The sequence below is a fragment of the Pseudophryne corroboree genome, chromosome 9 (assembly GCF_028390025.1).
Source record: "Pseudophryne corroboree isolate aPseCor3 chromosome 9, aPseCor3.hap2, whole genome shotgun sequence".
NCBI lineage: Eukaryota > Metazoa > Chordata > Amphibia > Anura > Myobatrachidae > Pseudophryne > Pseudophryne corroboree.
The window spans coordinates 285,363,306-285,387,710 of record NC_086452.1 but is presented as its reverse complement, the minus strand read 5'-3'; the positions used below and the strand labels follow the sequence as shown (position 1 = coordinate 285,387,710).

General features: G+C 46.4%; 1 protein-coding gene across 11 annotated transcripts in view; it reads left to right on the top strand.

The window, feature by feature from the left end:
• The window catches only part of RBFOX2 (RNA binding fox-1 homolog 2), a 1,097,056-nt gene that overhangs the window by 562,823 nt on the left and 509,828 nt on the right, over positions 1–24,405 (top strand). Inside the window, exon 1 of one of the 11 annotated variants that reach the window (XM_063940330.1) lies at positions 14,513–14,743. The exons of the other annotated variants lie outside the window; for them this stretch is intronic. Coding sequence (XP_063796400.1) covers positions 14,717–14,743 — 27 coding nt within the window. The 5' untranslated portion in view covers positions 14,513–14,716. Of the gene's footprint in view, positions 1–14,512; positions 14,744–24,405 lie in introns of those variants that run through there. 11 annotated transcript variants of the gene reach the window in all.

Sequence of the window (24,405 nt, the reverse complement as noted above, 5' to 3'; positions counted from 1 at the left end):
ATTTTGTGCAATTGTTATCGTTATATGTGCAAAACAGACCTATGGGATCTCAATTTCAAATATAAGCATTATCCTATAAATAATAGTTTTTCAAATACAAATTCTAGTAGTGTTTAGAATCTCTTGTATGGATATTGCTGGATGTACGAATTAACCTGGTGCCCACCTCCAACTCACATGTCTGACAATATATGGTTTAAAATAAGTAGGGCTGAAAGTATTTGTACTAGTTATTCCAAACCCAATGACACAGGCTATGTAATGTGGTGGTGAGAGACAGACTTATGAAGGGAACTGCAACACCTGGATACTTGAAAATGTAAACGCGTGCAACAAAAAAATACGTTTTTCCAAAAACATATACTTCTGTATGGCATGATACCTGTAAAATTGCAAATATTTGGTATACCTTTACTCAGGAAAGCTAGCTAATTAAAGATTTAATGGGATTACACTATTTGTGTGAAAGTTCTCTTGGCATAATCTATTTTTCCTTATTTCTTATTTTCCTATATACTGTATTTTAAAAAATACAGCTTCTTAGTGAAACTGCTAGTAAGAGCACTTCAACAAGTTTGCAATTACATGCGTTTCATTCATATTTTCTTCAAGCCCAAAAGACAGCGAGTATAAGGCCTAAAAAAAAGCTTTTTTTCTCTTACGTCCAATAGGATACTGGGGTCCACATTAGTACCATGGAGTATAGACGGGGTCCACTAGGAGCCTTGGGCACTTCAAGAAATCAATAGTGTGCACTGGCTCCTCCCTATATGCCCCTCCTACCAGACTCAGTTTAGAAAATGTGCCCGGAGGAACCGATCACACTTAGGGAAGCTCCTGAACAGTTTTCTACATTTCCTTTTTCTGTTGGTTATTCCCAGACAGTGCTGTTTGGTAACAGCCTGTCTGCTTCATGGGACATGATGGGGGGGGGGGGACGACGACACACCGGCCTAACCTCCTCCAGGGATAATGGTCCTGTTCCCCTCTGACAGGACACTGAGCTCCTGAGGGTCCTATTTGCAAGCCCCACCACGGCGAGCGTACGGTCCCGCAGCACGCCGCCACCCCTAAAAGAGCCAGAAGTAAGAAGAGTGGTGAGTAGGTGGCCGGCGGGCTGGTTAGCGCAGCTGACATGCAGGCTGCATTTTCAGGCTCAGGATTGCATACTGTGTGTGTGTGTGTGTTCCGCTGTGAGGGGCGAGCTGAGCCACTACAAAATTACCCTACGCTGGCATTATAGCTTACAGGGGTTCTAACCCACTGTTAAGCATCATGAACACCTCAGCCAGTATAAAAAACCGTGAAGACCGCACGCCATTACGGGGGAGGGGCTTCACTATGAGCAGATCCAGCAGCTCACCAGCGCCATTTTCCCTCTGCAGCTCTACACAGACAGACTGTCAGGGAAGCGCAGCTCCTCCACAAGGACTCCAGATTGCCTCAGCGGTACGCGGGGGTCATACTAAGCCATTATTAAGTACGGATGGTGTAATGGTTAGCATTACTGCCTCATAGCACTGAGGTCATGGGGTCAATTCCCACCATGGCTCTACTTGTGCAGAGTTTGTATATTCTCCCTGTACTTGCGTGGGTTTCCTCCGGGTACTTCGGTTTCCTCCCACAATCCAAAAATATACTGGTAGGTCAATTTGATTTGAACACAAATTAACCCTAGTATGAATGTGTGCTTGTGTACATGTGGTAGGGAATATAGATTGTAAGCTCCACTGGGGCAGGGACTGATGTGAATGGGCAAATATTCTCTGTAAAGCGCTGCGGAATATGTGTGCGCTATATAAATAACTGGTAATAATAATAATTAAGGGTACTTAGTTTGCGACCCAGCTAAACTTGTAATTAGCTATAAGAGCGCTGTGTGGCTGGCTCCATCATACTCTGTGTCTCCCTAGGGGGCCCAGTGTGGGTTAACTGTGCTCTTAACCTATTCTCCTGTGTGTGTCCTTTTACATTTTACTATGTCAAGGGAGTGTGTTTAATGCACGGCAGAGTGTTTTTCTCACTCAGGGGGATCACTACAGTGTACTCAAGATAGTACATATTCTCAGGCTAGTGGGTCCGAACCAGTATGGTTGGAGTCATTGAAAGGGATGATCTAAAATATTTCAAATTATCCCAAAATGAGTAGGAGATGCAATACTTAAGACAATCTGTAGATGACCTGATGAATAGAGATTCAGTGGCCACTCCAGCGTCTCAGATCTCTGCCATTTGTCCACAAAAGCATACACTGGTCCAAATCCTGCAGACTGATACTGATGATGATGTATCAAACGTTGAGGAGGATGAGGTGGACTCAGCAGGGGGGGATGCATCTTTGTCACAGGGAATACAGGGCCTGATAGAAGCTATTAGCGATGTCCTGCACATTCCTGACAAAACAACAGAGGATGAGGAGGAATCTTATTTTAATGTAAAAAAGAAATCCTCTGCTACTTTCCCTGCATCTAAGGAATTAAATTTCCTATTTGAAGAAACTTGGTCTAATCCTGACAAGAAGTTTCAGATCCCTAAAAGGTTACTGACATCCTTCCCTTTTCCTCAGGATGATAGGAAAAAATGGCAAAAAAAACACCGAGTGTTGATGCATCGTTATATCTAGGTTGTCACGTAAGATAGTCTTACCGGTCTCGGGGGCAGCCTCCTTAAAGGATGCGGCAGACCGCAAGATTGAGTCCACTCTCAAATCTCTGTACACAGCTGCGGGGGTGGCCCAGAGGCCCACTATTGCTTGTGTTTGGATCATTAGGGCCATTGCAAAATGGTCCGGTAACCTAATTGAGGGGTTAGATTCCTTACCCAGGGGTGAAGTGATTTTACTCCTACAGTATATACAGGACTCTGCAAATTTTATGGTGGAGGCCATAAAAGAAATTGGATTGCTCAATGCGGAGGTGTTCGGGTGCGTGACACGTCGGTGGGGCATTCCACAAATCGACATGATTGCCTCTCGTCTCAACAAGAAGCTCAGGATGTATTGTTCCAGGTCGAGAGACCCACAAGCAGTGGCGGTGGACGCTCTGGTGACTCCATAGGTCTACCAGATGGTATATGTGTTTCCACCACTTCCACTGATCCCAAGAATTCTCAAAAGAATAAGAAGGGAAAAGGTTCAAGCAATTCTCATTGCTCCAGATTGGCCAAGAAGGGCTTGGTACGTGGATCTACTGGACATGTTTCTGGAGAATCTGTGGCCTCTACCTTTTCGAGAGGATCTTCTGCAACAGGGGCCGTTCGTCTATCAAGACTTACCGCGGCTACGTTTGACGGCATGGAGGTGGAGTGTCAAATTCTAGCCCGGAAAGGGATTCCGGACAGGGTAATTCCTACCTTGATCCAAGCCAGAAAAGGGGTAATGTCAAAACATTACCACCAGATTTGGAGAAAATATGTGTCTTGGTGTGAAAACAGGAAATTTCCTGCGGTGAAATTTCAACTGGGTCGGTTTCTGCTTTTTCTGCAGTCTGGTGTGGATGTGGGCCTACGCCTGGGCTCTATAAAAGTCCAAATTTTGTCCTTGTCTATTTTCTTCCAAAAACAGTTGGCTTCTTTCCCTGAGGTTCAGACGTTCTTGAAAGGTGTTCTGCACATCCAGCCGCCTTTTGTGCCTCCCATGGCACCTTGGGATCTCAATGTGGTGTTGCAGTTTCTACAATCTGAATGGTTTGAACCTTTACAGGAGGTTGATGTAAAGTTTCTTACGTGGAAGACCGTCACACTGTTGGCCTTGGCTTCGCCAAGACGTGTGTCAGAATTGGGGGCCTTGTCTCACAAGAGCCACTATTTGATTTTTCATAAAGATAGAGCTGAATTCAGAATTCGTCAGCAATTTCTTCCAAAGGTGGTATCTGCATTTCATATCAACCAGCCCATCGTGGTCCCGGTGGTTACTGACACCTCTTCTATTTCAAAGTCCCTGGATGTTGTGCGGGCTTTGAAGATCTATGTCAATTGGACAGCTCGTCACAGAAAATCTGACTTACTGTTCGTTCTATATGATCCCAATAAAAATGGGTGTCCTGCTTCAAAGCAGACAATTGCTCGCTGGATCAGGCTCATTATCCAGCATGCTTACTCTACGGCAAGTTTGCCGGTTCCTAACTCTGTACACGCCCACTCTACTCGGTCGGTGGGTTCTTCCTGGGCGGCTGCCCAGGGCGTCTCTGCTTTACAGCTCTGCCGAGCAGCTACTTGGTCGGGTTCGAACACATTTGCTAAATTCTACAAGTTCAATACTTTGGCCTCTGAGGACCTTCAGTTTGGTCAGTCAGTTCTGCAGGACCCTCAGCACTCTCCCACCTGGTTTGGGAGCTTTGGGTACATCCCCATGGTACTAATTTGGACCACAGTATCCTCTAGGATGTAAGAGAAAATAGGATTTCTCTAACGTCCTAGAGGATGCTGGGGTCCATTTAGTACCATGGGGTATAGACGGGTCCACAGGAGCCATTCGGCACTTTAAGACTTTTTTACAGTGTGAACTGGCTCCTCCCTCTATGCCACTCCTCCAGACCTCAGTTTAGAAAATGTGCCCGGTGAGACTGGATGCATGCTAGTGGAGCTCTACAGAGTTCTACTGGAAAAGACTTTATTAGGTTTTTTATTTTACAGGGAAGCTGCTGGCAACAGCGTCCCTGCTTCGTGGGACTTAGGGGAGGAAGTAGGAACCAACTTCTCATTAAGTTTCATGGCTCTGCTTCCGCTGACAGGACACCATTAGTTCCTGTGGGGTACTGAACATAGCCCAAGCCTGGCTAGCGCTCACTCCCACAGCATTGCCGCCACCCCCTAACACAGCCAGAAGTCAGAAGAGTGGTGAGTATATCACCGGAGACCTATAAGAGAGGGGCCCTCCGGTCATTGTTGTCGGCAAAAAGGTACAGCGCAGCGGCGGGAGATCCTCATTGTCCCAGACTGGCCAAGGAGGGCTTGGTATCCAGATCTTCAGGAGTTACTGATAGAAGATCCTCGGCCTCTTCCTCTTTGCGAGGACCTGCTTCAGCAGGATCCGTTTGTATATCAAGACTTACCGCGGCTACGTTTGATGGCATGGCTGTTGAGCGCCAGATCCTAGCCCGAAAGGGTATTCCCAACTAAGTATTTCCCACACTTATTCAGGCCAGGAAAGGAGTAAAGTCTAGACATTACCATCGTATTTGGAGAAAATATGTATCTTGGTGTGAATCCAAGAATTCTCCAACAGTGGAGTTTCAATTAGGACGTCTTCTCCTATTTCTACAGGCTGGTGTGGATGCAGGTTTAAGATTGGGATCCATCAAGGTCCAAATTTCGGCCTTGTCCATTTTCTTTCAGAAACAGTTGGCTTCTCATCCTGAGATTCAAACGTTCGTGAAGGGGGTTCTGCGCATCCAACCACCATTTGTGCCTCCTACGGCACCATGGGATCTTAACTAGAGATGAGCGGATTCGGTTTTAATCGGTTTTACTCGGTTCTCAAAACCGAATCTTATTGGCTATCCAAAACACGTGACATCCGTGAGCCAATAAGATGTCGTTTTGAGAACCGAGTAAAACCGAGTAAAACCGAATCCGCTCATCTCTAATCTTAACGTGATGTTGCAGTTCCTTAAATCAGATTGGTTTGAACCTCTGCAAGAGGTTGAGTTAAAGTTTCTCACTTTGGAAAGTGGCCATGCTGTTGGCCTTGGCATCCGCAAGACGGGTGTCTAAGTTAGGGGCCTTGTCTCACAAGAGCCCTTATTTGATCTTTCATGAAGATAGGGCTGAACTAAGAACGCGTCAGCAATTTCTTCGAAAGGCTGCGTCTCCTTTCCATATGAACCAACCTATTGTGGTGCCAGTGGCTACTGACACCTCAGCTGTTTCAAAGTCTTTGGATGTGGTCAAAGCTTTGAAGACTTATGTCACGAGAACAGCTCGTATAAGGAAAACAGAAGCATTGTTTATCCTGTATGATCCCAACAAGATTGTGTCCCCAGCTTCTAAGCAGACGATTGCACGCTGGATCAGATGTATGATTCAGCATGCTCATTCCACGGCAGGATTGCCGAAACCGAGTTCGGTAAAGGCCCACTCTACGAGGAAAGGGGACTCTTCCTGGGCAGCTGCCCGGGGTGTCTCGGCGTTGCAAATTTGCCGAGCAGCTACTTGGCCAGGGGCAAACACATTTGCTAAGTTATACAAGTTTGACACCTTGGCTGCTGACGACCTTAAATTTGGTCAGTCAGTTCTGCAGGAACATCCGCACTCACCAGCTTTGGTACATCCCCATGGTACTAAATGGACCCCAGCATCCTCTAGGACGTTAGAGAAAATAGGATTTTAGTATACCTACCGGTAAATCCTTTTCTCGTAGTCTGTAGAGGATGCTGGGCGCCTGCCCAGTGCTACTTTTTTCTGCATTATATTTTTTCTTCTTACACAAGTTATCACGTGTTAAGTTGTTATTCAGCAGTGTCTGTAAAGTTATTCATGCTCGTTGGCATGTTTTGAGTTGGATGCCATGTTGAACGGTGTGAGCTGGTGTGAATCTCGCCACTAGCTTTAAGTAAATCCTTCTCTTGAAGTTTGTCCGTCTCCTCGGGCACAGTTCCTATGCTAAGGTCTGGAGGAGGGGCATAGAGGGAGGAGCCAGTTAACACTGTAAAAAAGTCTTAAAGTGCCAAAGGCTCCTGCAGACCCGTCTATATCCCATGGTACTAAATGGACCCCAGCATCCTCTACGGACTACGAGAAAAGGATTTACCGGTAGGTATATTAAAATCCTATTGTTAATTACCTAGCAGTAGATCCTTTTCTCGTAGTCCATAGAAGATACTGGGTGCCCGCCCGGTGCTTCTTTTTCTGCACTGTTACTTGGTTAAGTAATGTTGGTTCAGCTGTTGCTGTTCCTGTTTCATGTTTAGTTAGCATGGCTTTCCTCTTGTTGTGTTTGCTGGTTCGGAATCTCACCACTAACCTTACCTATCCTTCTCTCGAAGTATGTCCGTCTCCTCGGGCACAGTTTCTAGACTGAGTCTGGTAGGAAGGGCATAGAGGGAGGATTCAGTGCACACTATTGATTTCTTAAAGTGCCCAAGGCTCCTAGTGGACTTGTTTATACCCCATGGTACTAATGTGGACCCCAGTATCCTCTACAGACTACGAGAAAAGGATTTACCGGTAGGTAATTTAAAATCCTATTTTTATTTTATTTTATTTACATAGGTGCATACTAGGTGTATATAGGTCTTCCTTATACCTCGTTGCATACTATCCCTGAATATCTTGAATATTACCGGGCTTCCACAGAGAGCAGGCAATTCTCCTGGAAGGAGTGTTTGGGGCTTATGTATTAACCTACAACAGAGTTTCCCAAACGCGGTCCTCAAGGAACTCTAACGGTCCAGGTTTTAAGTATATCCATGTTGGGCCACAGGTGACTTGTACCACTGTTAATTTGATTTGATCATCTTTGCTGAGCCATGGGTATCGTTAAAAACTGGACTGTTGGGGTACCACGTTTGGTAGGGGACCACGTTTGGGAACCTCTGGCCAACGAGATGCAATCTGTGCAGGAAATCTGGCTAGTATGTCCGTATTTTTAAAGCGGCAATAATTTACAAGGCAAAACCAGGTTGGCAGTTGGGAGGGGTTGGTATATATATATATATATATATATATATATATATATATATATATATACACCGGCACCCATCATCCTGGTGGTCAGAATCCCAACCGCGGGATGCCGGGTGCTGGAATGCTGGCAGCGGGGCGAGCGCAAAAGAGCCCCTTGAGGGCTCGCTGTGCTCGCCACGCTGCAGGCACGGTGGCGCGCTATTTTATTCTCCCTCCAGGTGTTTCGTGGACACCCCAAGAGGGAAAATAGGTGTCTGTATCCTGATTCCTGACACCGGTAGGCTGAGCGCCGGGATCTCGACAACCGGGATACTAAATGCATCCCGTTGGGAGACCCTCTCTCACTCACTGCAGTGGTGAACAGATGCTGGTCATGCCCCCACAGTGGTGAAAACGAGATCATCAAGCCCTGACTTGAATGATGTCATCAAGTCATGCCTACCAATTTTTTCCACACCTCGCCTCCTCATTTCTTAAAAACTGTGTATGAAAAGTATGTTATTATTGTCAGTGATTATAGATCCAGTGTAAACTGGAACAAACAGTAATTGGCAAGTTATCTACTGTTAGTACTGTTATATCCAAATATAAGACTTCTCCAGAATATAAAGTGTTGTGACAAATACGGAAATCTGATTGAAAGAGTATATATTTCATATTGAGAAAACAATACTGAGCTAAAAAATTAGTTACTTAACCACTTAGCTGGCATGGGTAGTCATTCCGAGTTGATCACATGTAGCAACTTTGTGCTGCTCGTGCGATCAACTTGACGCCGCCTATGGGGGAGTGTATTTTAGCAAAGCAGGGCTGCGATCGCTTGTGCAGCCCTGCTATGCTAAAAAAGTTTCCTTACCTACTTACCCTGTGCGACGGATCCAGCGATGAAGGTCCCGGGATTGACGTCAGACATCCGCCCTCCAAACGCCTGGACACGCCTGCGTTCGGATTTCCACGCCCGGAAAACGGTGAGTAGACGCCCCGGAACGCCTCCCCGCCGTCAATCTTCTTGCGATCGCCGTTGCGATCACTTTCAGCGCTGGCGGCATCGCTGCCCGGCAACGACGCGATGCGCATTGCGGACGCCACACAGCCGTAGTCCCGACCCGTTCGCACTGCATCGAAGAACCGCTGCGTGCGAACGGGTCAGAATGACCCCCATGGTCCGATCACAAGCAACTGCACCATTGTTTCCCCCGGTTTTTGACTAGGAGATTCGTTCTGCAGATGTGCATAATGTATTTAAATATTAAAAAAACAAAACAATTTTTAAACTATATTAAATAACCATAAAAAAAAACAACAATGTTGTGAACGGTTTTGAAGGGAAAAATAGTCAATTATGTGGTTAAAAGTACTTGTGACTAAAGTTTTAGTAGATGCCAAAAGCAGAAATAATCTAGCACACGCATTGACGGCTATGGGTGCTATTTATAAAAAATCAACATTAGAATAATTTTCCTTTGCTTCATATCATAGTGATAAATAATCTGCAATAGTATTAAAATGCCACTGGGGCGATGCTGAACTCCCCTGCGATGCTAGCATGCCTGAGGTAAGTATAAACGTACCCTTTTTTTCCCGGCCAGTCAGGATCCTTCTGAGCAGGCATGTTTCAGGTCTCTGCTAAAAAAAAATTAATAAATAAATAAACAAACATAAAAAAATTAATAAAAAATTTGAGAAAACATGTCTAAATAAGTTTAAAATTCATTATTTCATTGAGTTTTTTTCCCTTTTGTATTGCACCCTGCTATTGCCGCCCTAAGATGGAACAGCTTTCTTTGATAAATGTGTGATACTGTAAACAGCTTGCATGAGTAAGGGGTCTATAGGGGTCTTAATTATATAAAAACAATATATGACTTTTCTTCAGCTTGTTTTCTATGTATTAAGCTACATGAAAAGTGCAGAGAAATCACAAGCGTTATGACAATGTGTGCCTTCTTATCTTTAATAATGGAGGAAAGCATTCTTTTCCTGCTTTCCTCCACTTCCTGGCCAGCTCCATCTGCTCCCCCCGTCCACTTTTCTGATCGGTGTTTGGCTGACGTCACCAACGCTGATTGGCACATGCAAAGACCATGCAAACAACTTTTTCAAACGTGAAAGATTTTTTAAAACTCCTCGCCGGCAGAGTCCTTTACCGTTACTTTTGAAAAAGCATTTCAGGGAGATTGTGTAAAACATACCTACAGTATGAGTGCACCGTTGAAGTGGACATACACTGCCTGAGAGGCATGTCATAAAGCTGACTTACATTCATAAGCGCTGGAACAAGGGGGGCTATGGGCGGCCCCCCCACCCCCCAAATATTTAAGAGGCGCCAGCCAAAGGAATTGGTTGCAGAGTGCAGTGTGGCCACCACCTTCAATTAATATGGGCAGTGTCAGGAAGGAAATCATACCTTTTCAACTGCTCCACCTCCTCCTTCCCCACAGTCCTTCTCCGCCTGCCTCCAGGGCCCTAATTTCCCCTTAACTTAGCTGGAACCCCTACAGTGTGTGGCTAGTTACTGTGGGCTGGCCCCTCCACTGGGGCCATCCATGTGCCTTTCTCACCTCCAACTTCATATGTTTCTCCCTCTTCCTCTTCAGCCCTCCTTTGTCCTGCCGCCCCCTTCCCTCGTGGCACCCCCTGACCCCCACCCATTTTCAAGCAGGTTTTGCTGAAAATGTACCCTGTAATACACCTTTCACATTGCACAATTAACCTGGTATCGACCTGGCATATTGCCGGGTTGACATGGGTCAGTGTGCGTTATGAAAGCGCCATGTCGGAATTCCCGGGTCGCCTGACCTGGTAATTCAACCCGGGTTATAAGAAGGGTTATTCCCAGGTTGAAAACCGGGTCAGTGGCTGCGGAAACGGATTCCCGGGTCGATGCGACCCGGGAACTGTTTACTAGATAGGGAGAGCAGGCGCAGAGATGAGCTCATCTTCCAGCGCCGCCTCCACCCCCCACCGCTATGGCAACTGACCTGGCATATTGCCGGGTCTGGAAGCCAGCGAAAGGGGTAGCAGAGTCTCCAATGCCAGTTCCCACCCGGGAAGGACCCGTTTCCAATTCCCAGGAGGGATCCGGCATTGGAGATCTGAAAGGGGTATAAAGCAGGCATGGCAAACTCAAAATACAAACTGGGCCGAATAATCAAGGTCTCACCGGGACATTCAATTACCCGCAATGATTGCGGGTGTAAAGTGTCGCCGCCGGGGGCTATCTATTTAGCCCCGATAAGCCGGCGCGTTCCGCAGAATATCAGGGATTTTGCTTCACCTGCCTCCGGCAGGCGACGCACAATGCCCGATACCAGCCCCGTTTTCATCCAAAAATGGGGCTATTTCACCCGAAAACACACAGGTTTCATTGAACCTGTGTGTTTACAGGTGTAAAAGGACTTGTTACCGGCCGAGCTAATTAAATATCCCAACCGCAGCACCCGAAGAAACATCGGTGGTTTTTACTGCCAATGTCTCTTCGGGCCAAATTGAATATCCCTTTAAGTCTTGTGTGGGCCGCAAAATAAAGAAACACTCACATGCAATTTTCAAAGGTTTTTAGAAAAACCAACAATAAAGTATAATCAAAAAGATGTCAAGTATTGTGAAGAAAACATTTACTTTAATGCAGTGGTGCAAGTAGGAAAAAATTCTTAGTGGTACTGTGCGCCCAAAAAAATGGGTGTGTGATACACACATGGGGGCCAGATACAAATATGCCCTCAATAGTGCAGTGCCAGATACACATATGCCTCCAATAGTGCCAGATATGCACATGCCACCATTAGTGCAGTACCAGATACACATACGCCCCCAATAGTGCTAGATACACATATGCCCTCCCACAGTGCCAGATAACATATGCTCCCACAGTGCCAGACTGTCAGGGTCTGGGAGCAGCGGCAGCCACGCTTACCGCTCCGTTGGCTTCCTCTATGTGCGGCTGGTGTGCGCCATTCTCCTCCGGGCTGCTTCCTGGCCGCGCCGGGTGGTGGCGCTTGTGGGGTGTGGGGTCCCTGTCGTCCTCGGCCTGGGTTCGCCGTCATTGTTTCCGGCGATCACGTGCTGGGAATAGTCCAATGGTGGTCCCCGGCCGTCACATGACCCCAGCAATCAATAGGAGCAAGGCGGGAGATTCAAAAGGAAGTGCTGGGCAGAGACCCAGTGCCTGAGTATCGTCGCTGCATAAGCTACCCCCAGGCTCACGCTGCAGTTTATGGAAGTGTGTTCCCAGCTCTCTGAGTTCCAGTGTTTCCAGCATTACAGTGTGTATCCAGCATTACAGTGTGTTTACCAGTTCTCACTGGACTTAATTCATTTCTGCATTCATTGTTCTTCAGCATCGCTCTCAAGCCACCCCTCGTTTCTTCGTCCAGTGTTCTTCAGCATCGTTCACAAGTCATCATTTATTTCTTCATTTGGTGTTCTTCAGCATTGTTCACAAGTCATCATTCATTTCTTCATTCAGTGTTCTTCAGCATCGTTCACAAGTCATCACTCATTTCTTCATTCAGTGTTCTTCAGCATCGTTCACAAGTCATCACTCATTTCTTCATTCAGTGTTCTTCAGCAACGTTCACAAGTCATCACTTATTTCTTCATTCAGTGTTCCTCAACATTGTTCTCAAATCATTTAATTTCTTAATTCAGAGTCCTTCAGCATCATTCTCAAATCATCATTTCATCTCTTCATTCAGTGTTCTTTAGGCATCGTTCTCAGACGTTAGTTACTAATAAAGCTGCATGAGGAAGACCTACATCCGGCCATCTCTATTTCGACCCATCTACAGTTCCGCTTCCCGACCATCGAAAGAATCCCTGAGTACTAAACCCTCTCGATCCAGGTCCGTGACACAGATAACATATGCCCCCAATGTGTTCAAAGCCGCTGCTGCCTGGCTGTGTGTGAGGGCAGGAGAGCGCAGTGTGCGCCTCTCCTGCTCCTCAGTCCGGACTCCGGCGGCTGCATGGGTATCTAAAATCAGGTGCCAGTTCGTTAGCCAATCAGAGCTCGCGGATCTGCAGCTCCTGTTTGTCTGTTTACCCCGCCGCTAATTGCAGCCTCACACATGTTCAATTAGCAGGGTTTACCCTGCACATGAGACCCCAGTGTCGGACTGAACCATGCAACTCATGGAGGAAAAGTCTGCGTTAAAACCACCAAAATCGGGTCACGCGTTGACAAAAAAACACACCGATTCTGCAGTTTATGCAGAATCAGTGTGTTTCCACGCATGAATCCCAATTATTAGGCACGGGAATTAGGCTATTTTATTGAATAGCTTTTCCCCACGCCGTGGGGATTTTTGCTGCCAATTAGCCTCATGGCTAATTAAAAAATAATCTGATTCTTAGGGGCTATATATTAATAATAATCATAGCAGTAGTACAATTATTAACAGTTTGTATTGTGATGGGTGTTTTAAGTTTGAATGAAAGTATCCCTGCTATGTACTAAGGGGGTCATTCCGAGTTGTTCGCTCGTTGTTTTTTTTCCGCAACGGAGCGGTTAGTCGCTACTGCGCATGCGCAATGTCCGCAGTGCGACTGCGCCAAGTAAATTTGCTATGCAGTTAGGAATTTTACTCACGGCATTACGAGGTTTTTTTCTTCGTTCTGGTGTTCGTAATGTGAATGACAGGAAGTGGGTGTTTCTGGGCGGAAACAGGCCGTTTTATGGGTGTGTGCGAAAAAACGCTACCGTTTCTGGGAAAAACGCGGGAGTGGCTGAAGAAACGGAGGAGTGTCTGTCCGAACGCTGGGTGTGTTTGTGACGTCAAACCAGGAACGACAAGCACTGAACTGATCGCAGATGCCGAGTAAGTTTGAAGCTACTCAGAAACTGCTAAGAGGTGTGTAATCGCAATTTTGAGAATGTTTCGTTCGCAATTTTACTATGCTAAGATTCACTCCCAGTAGGCGGCGGCTTAGCGTGTGCAAAGCTGCTAAAAGCAGCTTGCGAGCGAACAACTCGGAATGAGGGCCTAAGTTAACTTGCAGGGACATCGGTAGCAATAACCGCTGTCCCTGCGAGTTACTGTACATCTCTGGCATATTGAAGGAGTCTTTCACATTTGCTGGATGGATGCTGCGGGAGAGGGATTGTAAGAACCCTCTCCTGCAAGATTTCCTTCATAGGCTTAAAGTGGTTTATGCCGTAAACCTATTGGGCCAAACTGAGTTTGGTACATACTGCGGTCAGACTGTTGTTCCCATTGATAATAATGGGGACTGGATCTACAGCGCCTTTTGCAAATTTTGGCACATAGTAGGGATACATATAAATATGCAAAAAGTGCTTTCTGTATGATTTTATGAAAAATGGACTTAATAAATAGGCCCCTTGAGGTCCACCAAGTGAAGCCTCTATCTGCAGACTTCACAGTAGTATAGCTAAATGAGCATAATAACTGGCTCATTTATTTTTGGTGAGTCACCTTAACATCTGGTTTTTGTGTGGCCTATTGAGAACCACTCCTCCTATTCTGTTACTATTTGCTGCTTTTTTAACAATCTGGGGTAGCTCGTTTTACTGTCATAGTTTTTTTTTTTTTTTACACGTTCCCCGTAGATATTGTAGTCACTTCACAAAGACGTATCTTGTTTCTTTCTCAATCTCCGTTTCTCTCTCTCTCTCTGATACTTTTGACATCATACTGTACTTGAATTTTTTCATCTCTGTTTTTCTCCTTCATACACCTCCCAGTCTGTTTTTACTCTCTCCCTCTTTGCCATGTGTAATGAGAGATGTGTCCCTTCTAGTCAGCCAGGCAGGAGAGGAAGGGGGAGGGGAAAGGAAGAGACAGGAGTGAGCTGGGACTCGCCAGTTTGGGAGGGGGAGGAAGGAGAGAGAGAGGAGTGGCAAAGCAGTGATAAATTACCCCTGGTGTCAGAAGGAGGAGCTTGGTCCTGAAAGAGAGAACGAGAGAAAGGGAGCAAAGAAAGATAGGAAGGAAGGAAAGAGTCATACGCAAGGACATACAAAGAAGAATCTCTCAGAAATCGAATCAATACTGAAAGCTACATTGTGAGGCGTCAGAGAATCAGATCCTATCCTCACGCTCTTTCTTGCTTCTCTCCCCTCTGTTGGTTTATGGAGAAGAATAAAATGGTTTCGCAGGTAAGGCTGCAATATGTTTTCCCCAGTCCATATGAGTGCACTCTTTCTCTCTTTATTGGTTTACAGACCCCCCACCCCCTTCTTTCCTCTCCGCATATCCTTGTCCTTTGTGCTTTTGTCTTTGTTTCTGTCCATAATTAGTACCATGTGCGGGCTTATCCACTGTAGTCTCATTCTGCACATAGTAAAATTACGTTGTATCCAACCATTGCTTGTTTTATATCTACCGATTAGTAGTAGGCAACTATGCTTTTTTTATTTTTTATTATTATTATTATTATTATTATACCATTTGTGTGTGTGAGTGTATAGTATATAGTTTGTACTTTTTTGGGAAATGTGTGCGACATGTTTATTATTTGATGGTAATTGGAATGGCTGATAATGCATGTCTTCCATATTTGTGCTATGCTTTTGTAAGCACCCAGTGTTTTTGCTGTTGTCCCCACTATTTAGCTCTATGCTCAGTGTCGCTGTGATCATCTACATTCCGTCCGTATACCTAGGCTGGGGCATTCCCAGGGCATTGCAGATTGCGCAGGGAATCCTGCAGGAGGGTAGTAGTCTGATTTCCCACATTATATATCCCCATTATCAGGGAGTGTGTGTACGAATGGAAGAGGATGGGGGGGGGGGGGGGGGGAGGGGAGAGAGCACCAAATTGAAGGTGAAAACAATCAGGAGAGAGACAGCAGAGTGTGAGACACAGCCATTCCGCTATGGGGGACCAGGAGGATCCCTGCACCTTGTTGCAGTGGAGTGCTGCTGCTTTTGTTGCTGGGATAACCCTTCTCTTCAGGGCGAGGGGGGAGGGAGGTGACTTTGCACACCGCCATCTCGCATGCTTAGAAATGTTTATACATTGTAGTCAGATTAGCCTATGGTTTCATTTGAATGTATACATAGATCTTACTCATTCATCTGGAGTTTATAAATGAAACGTTCTAAATTCAGATTACTGTGGGACAGCCGCCTGTATCCTGATAAAGGCATATATAACGTTATGACGCATGAAAGCTATATTCTCACTACAGCACTGCAGCGTATTATCCCTATAAAAAATAAATACATATGTATTTATTTTAAGTGTGCCTCTAACCGAATTGCATTTCTTTTTGCATGAACATATTTGTAGGCTCTGACTTACATGGCGTTGCTGTCTTTGAAAATGCAGGTTTTCAGTGTAATATTTGGTAGCCAAAGACCAGACTGGTTTAGCCGCTTCCAGACTGTTAATGGATACAATGATTCCCTGAGCTCAGTGTTCCTCTGCTCTCACCTTTTAAGGATTTATGCGTGCCATTTATTTACTACTTTGTTTTGTATTTGACGCAGCAGTATGTTAAGTGCAGTATATTTTTTTGTAATTTGGTTGAGGTCTGTTTACATATGAGGACTGTATTGGATAAAATCACTGTACATTTTGGTATTGAATGGGAGGCTTCATACTAAGACTAATAATGGTTTATGCTAATGGAGAGCGTGTGTAGACAATGGGGATCCCTGAAAAGTCTAGTTGCTTAAGAATACATGTAAATAAGTGGACGTGTATATGTGAGTGTGTATCTATCTCTATCTATCCATCTATCTATCTAAACTACCACTCTTGGGTGTGCTGTCGCTATTTGATATTTGCATACCTCCCGACAGTCCCATTTTTTGGGGGGACTGTCCCATCCGCGGCTCCTATCACTAGCTGAGCAGCGGTGACTAGACAGAGGGACTGGGGGCATGCCAGCAGCTCAAAGAGCTCACTCAGTGACAGAAAACGGGGGCATGGCTCGCGATCACGGCACTGCCATGAGGACATGCCCTCTTTCATATAGGTCACACCCCTTTTTTTGCTGCGCTTGGGAGTCCAGCTCCAACATTTTACAATGTGGAAGGTATGTATATACAGGCCTTGGTGTGCGTTCAACCACCCAAGGACATACCTACCAACATGACTCTCTTCAGCAGGGACAGAATGCCCTGCTCCTGGACTTCCCTCTTAATTTATGATTGCCATCACCTGTGCTGAAACACCTTTTCGTATCCATTGACCTGGTCAAAACAGGTGCTGGCAATCTTAAATTAAGAGACAAGTCCAGATGCAGAGCAGTTTGTCCCCTCTGGAGAGGGTCATGTTGGGAGGTATGAAATGAGTGTTTATATCAGAGCACAACTGCACGCCCAAGAGTCTTATATCTATCTTATAAAATGGTCCCTCTTGTGACAAAATAGTTCTGTGTTGAGATAATGTAGGGTGAAATGTGGTTGCTGATTCTGAAGTGGAATCATTGTACAAGTAATGTTTGAGGTCTGATGTGAAATAATTTAAGTTATGTGGTAAATTTGAAGTTTTGGGAAATTTATTTGTCAGAAATGTCATAGTGAGGCAGTGACGTGCTGCTGTCTTGTGTTATTGCCGTGTCTTGGCGCCCTCGTGGTTACCTTTTTTTGAAGTCGTCCACAGTGGGTATCTTGCTCCCATGTTGAATACCAACATGTCAGTGCTTGTATGATGCGTTTTTGTCTGGCATATAAATATGTGTGTGTGTGTGTGTGTGTGTGTGTGTGTGTGTCTAGTCAGCTTAACAAACTATTGCAATATTTTGGAACTAACATTCCCTGAATTCAGATGAATTCCAGTTTGAAGTGTTAATATTGAGTGCTGAATTTATATGATTTGTTTATTTAAATTGTGTGGTCACAATACCACTGGCACCGCGGATTTATGAGTGCTGTGGGTTCTAGCCTATTATGTATGTATGTGTGTGTGTGTGTATATATATATATATGTCGCGACCGGAAGTCCGGCGGCTTCATTCACACGCCTGCACTGCGCCCGAACCTCACGGGGATATAAGGTAAGCTTTTGCACCTTTCACAGTCACACACCTTGACAAAGGGGCATGTAAGCCCCGAAACGTTGGCTTTTATGTAATCATCTTTTTGAATACAATTTGATTGCTTCACTTAAATCCTCGAGTGCCGCTGTTTTTTCTTGGATATCTATATATCTATATATATATCTATATATATATATATATATCTATATATATATATATATATATATATATATATATATATATATATTTATATTTATATTTTTCCTGCCTGCGATTAGCAGGTTCCTTGAGGGAAGCTGTATCCTGAGAAGGCAGTGCCACCTTTTTGGACAAACGTGTCAGCGCCTTGTCATCTTTTGGCGAAGATTCCCAGCATATCCTATCAGTTTGTGGAAAAGGATACGCCATGAGAATCCTTTTGGGAACTTGTGGTCTCCTATCCGGAGATTCCCAAGCCTTTTCGCACAAGTCACTTAATTCAAATGAGGATGAGAAAGCGACTTCAGGTTTTTTCCCTTTATACATGTGTACCCTCGCGTCAGGGACAGGGGGTTCCTCAGTAATATGCAAAACCTCTTTAATGGCCATAATCATGTACCGTATACCCTTAGCCACCTTTGGCTGTAATTTTGCATCCTCATAGTCGACACTAGAGTCAGTATCTGTGTCGGTATCTGTGTCATCTGGGATATGGTGCGCTTCTGAGACCCCAAAGGACCTGGCGCCCCAGGGACAGGCATGGACTGGCTACCTGACTGATCCCTAGCTTCTGCTTTGTCTAATCTTTTATGCAATAGATTGACATTTGCATTCAAGACATTCAGCATATCCACCCATTCCGGTGTCGACGTTGCCGACAGTGACCTGACATTCAAGCACTCCCCCTCCACATTAAGCGAGCCTTCCTCGTCAAACATGTCGACACACGCGTACCGACACTTCACACACACACACAAGGAACCTCTTTCCTGAAGACAGTATCCCTGTCAAGGCCCTTTGGAGAGACAGAGAGAGAGTAAGCCAGCACACACCCCAGCGCAATAACCCCGGAGACCAACACAAATTGTTTTTCCCCAGCAGCGCTGTATAATATGTAAACCGCCAATTATGTGCCCCCCTCCCCTCTCTTTTAAGCACCCTTTCACCGTGTGTAAGCAGGGGAGAGTCCGGGGAGCTTCCTCTCAGCAGTGCTGTGGAGAGAATATGGCGCTGGCGAGTGCTGAGGGAGAAGCCCCGCCCCCTCGGCGGCAGGATTCTGTCCCGCTCAAACTTAGTAAAATATGGCGGGGGCTCTTTTATATACATGTACAGAGCCCACCTGTACATGTATATATTCTTTATGCCATGCAGAGGTTTATATTGTTGCCCAGGGCGCCCCCCCACCCCCCTGCACCCTTACAGTGACCGGAGTATGTGAGGTGTATGGGAGCAATGACGCACAGCTGCAGTGCTGTGCGTTACCTCAGTGAAGCTGAAGGCTTCTGACGACTTCTGTCTTCTTTACTTCTAGCTCTGTGAGGAGAACAGCGGCGCGGCTCCGGGGGTGGACGCCCAGTAAGAACCTGCATTCACCCCCTCTGGAGCTTATGGTGTCCAGTAGCCGAGGAAGCAGAGCCTATCTTTGACAAGAAGGTCTGCTCCTCTCTCCTCAGTCCCACGATGCAGGGAGCCTGTTGCCAGCAGTGCTCCCTGTGAAAAAGTAAAATGTAGAAAGAAAAAATCCAAACAAAAATGCATCTAGGCAGAGAACTCTGGAGAGCTCTCTGAGGTGCACCCATCTTGCTCTGGGCACAGTGTAAAACTGAGGTCTGGAGGAGGGGCATAGAGGGAGGAGCCAGTGCACACCCAGAGTCCAAAGCTTTCTTAAAGTGCCCTATCTCCTGCGGAGCCTGTCTATTCCCCATGGTCCTTACGGAGTCCCCAGCATCCTCTAGGACGTTAGAGAAATTACCTTAAAGCACATTTACAATCATTCCGGTACTATTGCTTGACCTGCTATGACGTCGGCCTGGGATTGTAGTGCGGTTGTAGCATGGGCAGATTCCTTATCTACGGAAATTGTCACCTTAGATAGGGACACCATTCAAATGACCATTGAGCATATCAGAGATGCTGCCTTGTATATGAGGGATTCTCAGAGAGACATTTGTTTTGTTTTATTAAGCTCCAGAATAAATGCCATGTCTATTTCTGCTAGGCGGCTCTTGTGGACCCGACGGTGGACGGGAGATGCCGATTCAAAGCGGCATATGGAGTCCTTGCCTTACAAGGGGTTAGAGTTGTTTGGAGACGGCCTCTCGGATCTTGTCGCTATGGCTGGTAAGTCAAATTTCTTACTTTATGTCCCCCCGCAACATACAAAAAAGGCACCTCATTATCAAATGCAGTCCTTTCGTTCCAATAAAAACAAGAAGGTACGTGGATCATCCTTTGTTGCCAGAGGGAAAGGCAGGGGAAAAAAGCTGCACACAGCTAGTTCCCAAGAGCAGAAGTCCTCCCCCGCGTCGGCAAAGTCCACCGCATGACGCTGGGGCTTTCCGGGGGGAGGCAGATCTGGTGGGGGCTCGTCTTCGATTTTTCAGCCACGTCTGGGTTCACTCGCAGGTGGATCCCTGGGCATTAGAGATGGTTTCCCAGGGATACAGGCTGGAATTCGAAGACTTGCCTCCTCGCCGATTTTTCAAATCGGCTCTGCCTGCTTCCCCGTCAGAGAGGGAGCTAGTGTTGACAGCAATCCAAAAATTGTATACTCAACAGGTGATTGTCACAGTTCCTCATCTCCAGCAAGGAGAGGGATATTACTCAACCCTGTTTGTGGTCCCGAAACCGGACGGTTCGGTCAGACCCATTTTAAACCTGAAATCTCTGAACCTGTACTTGAAGAGGTTCAAGTTCAAAATGGAATCACTCAGGGCGGTCACCGCCAGCCTGGAGGGGGGGGGATTGGATGGTGTCCCTGGACATAAAGGATGCTTACCTTCATGTTCCGATATTCCCCCCGCATCAGGCGTTCCTGAGATTTGCAGTGCAGGACTGTCACTACCAATTTCAGACTTTGCCGTTTGGGCTTTCCACGGCCCCGAGAATTTTCACCAAGGTAATGGCGGAAATGATGGTGCTCCTGTGCAGGCAGGGGGTCACAATTATCCCATACTTGGACGATCTCCTCATAAAGGCGAGATCTCGGGAGAGGTTGCTGAACAGCTTGTCTCTGTCCATGAAGACGTTGCAGTTACACGGCTGGATTCTCAATATACCGAAGTCCCAGCTAGTCCCTACAACGCGTCTGACCTTTTTGGGGCTGATTCTAGACACAGACCAGAAAAAGGTTTTTCTTCCGATCGAAAAGGTTCAGGAACCTATTAAAACCAAAAAAGGTTTCAGTGCATCATTGCACGCGGGTCCTGGGGAAGATGGTGGCTTCCTACGAGGCCATCCCTTTCGGCAGGTTCCATGCGAGGACCTTTCAATGGGACCTTTTGGACAAGTGGTCCGACACCGTCTCCCAGGACCAGGGTATCTCTCCTGTGGTGGCTGAACAGGGCTCACCTACTAGAAGGTCGCAGGTTCGGCATTCAGGACTGGGTCCTGGTGACCACGGACGCAAGCCTCCGAGGCTGGGGAGCAGTGACACTGGGAAGAAATTTCCAAGGTCTCTGGTCAAGCCTAGAGTCTTGTCTCCACATCAACGTCCTGGAGTTGAGGGCCATATACAACGCCCTGCGTCAAGCGGAGGAATTGCTTCAGAGAAAACCGGTTCTGATTCAGTCAGACAATGTCACGGCAGTGGCTCATATAAACCGCCAAGGCGGAACAAGGAGCAGAATAGCCATGGCAGAAGCGACCAGGATTCTACGCTGGGCGGAAGGCCATGTAAGCCTGCTGTCAGCGGTGTTCATCCCGGGGGTGGACAACTGGGAGGCGGACTTCCTCAGCAGGCACGACCTGCATCTGGGAGAGTGGGGACTTCATCAAGAAGTCTTCGCATAGATCACGGATCGTTGGGGACTCCCTCAAATAGACATGATGGCATACCGTCTCAACAAAAAGCTAAAGCGGTATTGCGCCAGGTCAAGGGACCCTCAGGCGGTAGCGGTAGACGCTCTGGTGACACCTTGGGTGTTCAGATCGGTCTATGTGTTTCCTCCTCTTCCTCTCATACCCAAGGTGTTGAGAATAATACGAAGAAGCAGGGTCAGAACAATACTCATTGTTCCAGATTGGCCACGGAGGACTTGGTATCCGGAGCTGCAAGAGTTGCTTGCAGGGGATCCGTGGCCTCTTCCTCTAAGGCAGGACCTGCTGCGGCAGGGGCCCTGTCTGTTCCAAGACTTACCGCGGCTGCGTTTGACGGCATGGCGGTTGAACGCCGGATCCTAGCGGAAAAAGGGATTCCGGAGGAGGTCATTCCTACCCTGATCAAGGCTAGGAAAGACGTGACGTTAAAACATTATCACCGTATATGGCGGAAATATGTTTCTTGGTGTGAGGCCAGAGCCGCTCCTACGGAGGGGTTCCATTTGGGCTGTCTACTCCACTTCCTTCAAACAGGAGTGACTTTGGGCCTAAAATTAGGGTCCATAAAGGTCCAGATTTCGGCCTTATCCATTTTCTTTCAAAGAGAATTGGCCTCTATTCCTGAAGTACAGACGTTTGTGAAGGGAGTGCTGCATATTCAGCCTCCTTTTGTGCGTCCGGTGGCGCCTTGGGATCTTAACGTGGTGTTACGGTTCCTCAAGTCACCTTGGTTTGAACCACTCAAAACTGTGGAATTGAAATACCTCACGTGAAAAGTGGTTATGTTGTTGGCGTTAGCTTCGGCAAGACGTGTTTCCGAATTGGCGGCTTTATCACATAAAAGCCCATACTTGGTTTTTCACGTGGATAGGGCAGAGTTGAGGACTTTCTGCCAAAAGTGGTCACCTCTTTTCATGTGAACCAACCTATTGTCGTGCCTGTGGCTACACGGGACTTGGAGGATTCCGAGTCCCTGGATGTAGTCAGGGCTTTAAAGATTTATGTGACCAGAACGGCTAGAATCGGGAAGACTGAAGCTTTGTTCGTTCTGTATGCGGCTAACAAGGTTGGCGCTCCTGCTTCAAAGCATACTATTGCTCGCTGGATCTGTAACACGATTCAGCAGGCGCATTCTACGGCAGGATTGCCGTTACCGAAATCGGTTAAGGCCCACTCCACTTGGAAAGTGGGCTCTTCTTGGGCGGCTGCCCGAGGGGTCTCGGCATTACAGTTGTGCCGAGCAGCTACTTGGTCGGGGACAAACACCTTTGCAAAGTTCTATAAGTTTGATACCCTGGCTGAGGAGGACCTCCTATTTGCTCAATCGGTGCTGCAGAGTCATCTGCACTCTCCCGCCCGTTTGGGAGCTTTGGTATAATCCCCATGGTCCTTACGGAGTCCCCAGCATCCTCTAGGATGTTAGAGAAAATAAGATTTTACTTAACTGTTAATCTATTTCTCGTAGTCCGTAGAGGATGCTGGGCGCCCGTCCCAAGTGCGGACTTCTTCTGCAAGACCTGTATATAGTTAGTGCTTACATAAGGGTTATGTTATAGTTTTTGGTGGTACCGTGGCTATGTTGTTGTCCATACTGTTAACTGGGTAAGTTTATCACATGTTATACGGTGTGATTGGTGTGGCTAGTATGAATCTCGCCCTTAGATTAACAAAAATCCTTCCTCGTACTGTCCATCTCCTCTGGGCACAGTTTTCCTAACTGAGGTCTGGAGGAGGGGCATAGAGGGAGGAGCCAGTGCACACCCAGAGTCCAAAGCTTTCTTAAAGTGCCCTATCTCCTGCGGAGCCCGTCTATTCCCCATGGTCCTTACGGAGACCCCAGCATCCTCTACGGACTACGAGAAATAGATCCGGGGGTGGACACATTTTTGCGCACAGCCTCCTGAGGTCTGAACAAACACGTTGGTGGCTGCTTAATCACTCTGGAGATACTTATCAGGTGCTTGAAAAAGGAGGGTTCACAGCAAATAGAAAAGGGGACGCTTTTCCCCCCCTGATATCCACCAGCACCCTGACTAATACCTGTAATAACACTTGAAACTATCTGGTAATAGAATTTCAGAGATGTTACATATATTTGCAAATACATGGCTTCTCTGATATAGTTCTCAATCTGGATGAATTTTTGTATTGGCCTTTACCATGAGATCTTACTATGGATAAATTACATGGCCCTATGTGGGCACTGCTATCTTGTAGTGTAGGACTGCGGATATCAGAGAAGCCTTGAAGTGGTTTGGCAGCTTCCCATGTATTTGCAAACATATGTAACATATATCTCTGAAATTCTATTACCAAATAGTTTAAAGTATTGTACAGGTATTAATCGGTGTGCAGGTGGGATACCGGGGGGGGTGGGAGGGGGGGGGGGTGCGACGAGGGAGGGAAAGTGACCCCCTTTCAGCCCCTTGAGGTAGTGAGCAGAAATGTGCGAAAAATCTTTAATTAGAGTGCTTAAATGGGAGTTTGAGCACCCTAACGAGGACTGTTGACAAGTTTAGCCATTTTATGCTGCTATACCTGGTCTATTTGGGAGTGGCGAGCTCGATAATGGGTGCCCGGAAACAATTTAATTGGTTTATTGGGCGTCCATTAATGATTGCGTCGCTGAAAACAATTTAATTCCCTCCCTGTATTAATAATTGCTGCAGTGCGATTAACAGAAATTTTCATTTTGAATGATAAATATCCCTGCTATGTACGATCATTAACTTGCAAGGTACATCATCCTCGGCATACTGGAGGAGTCTTCCACATTTGTGAAAGACTCCCCTGGGAAATCTGACACTACGCATA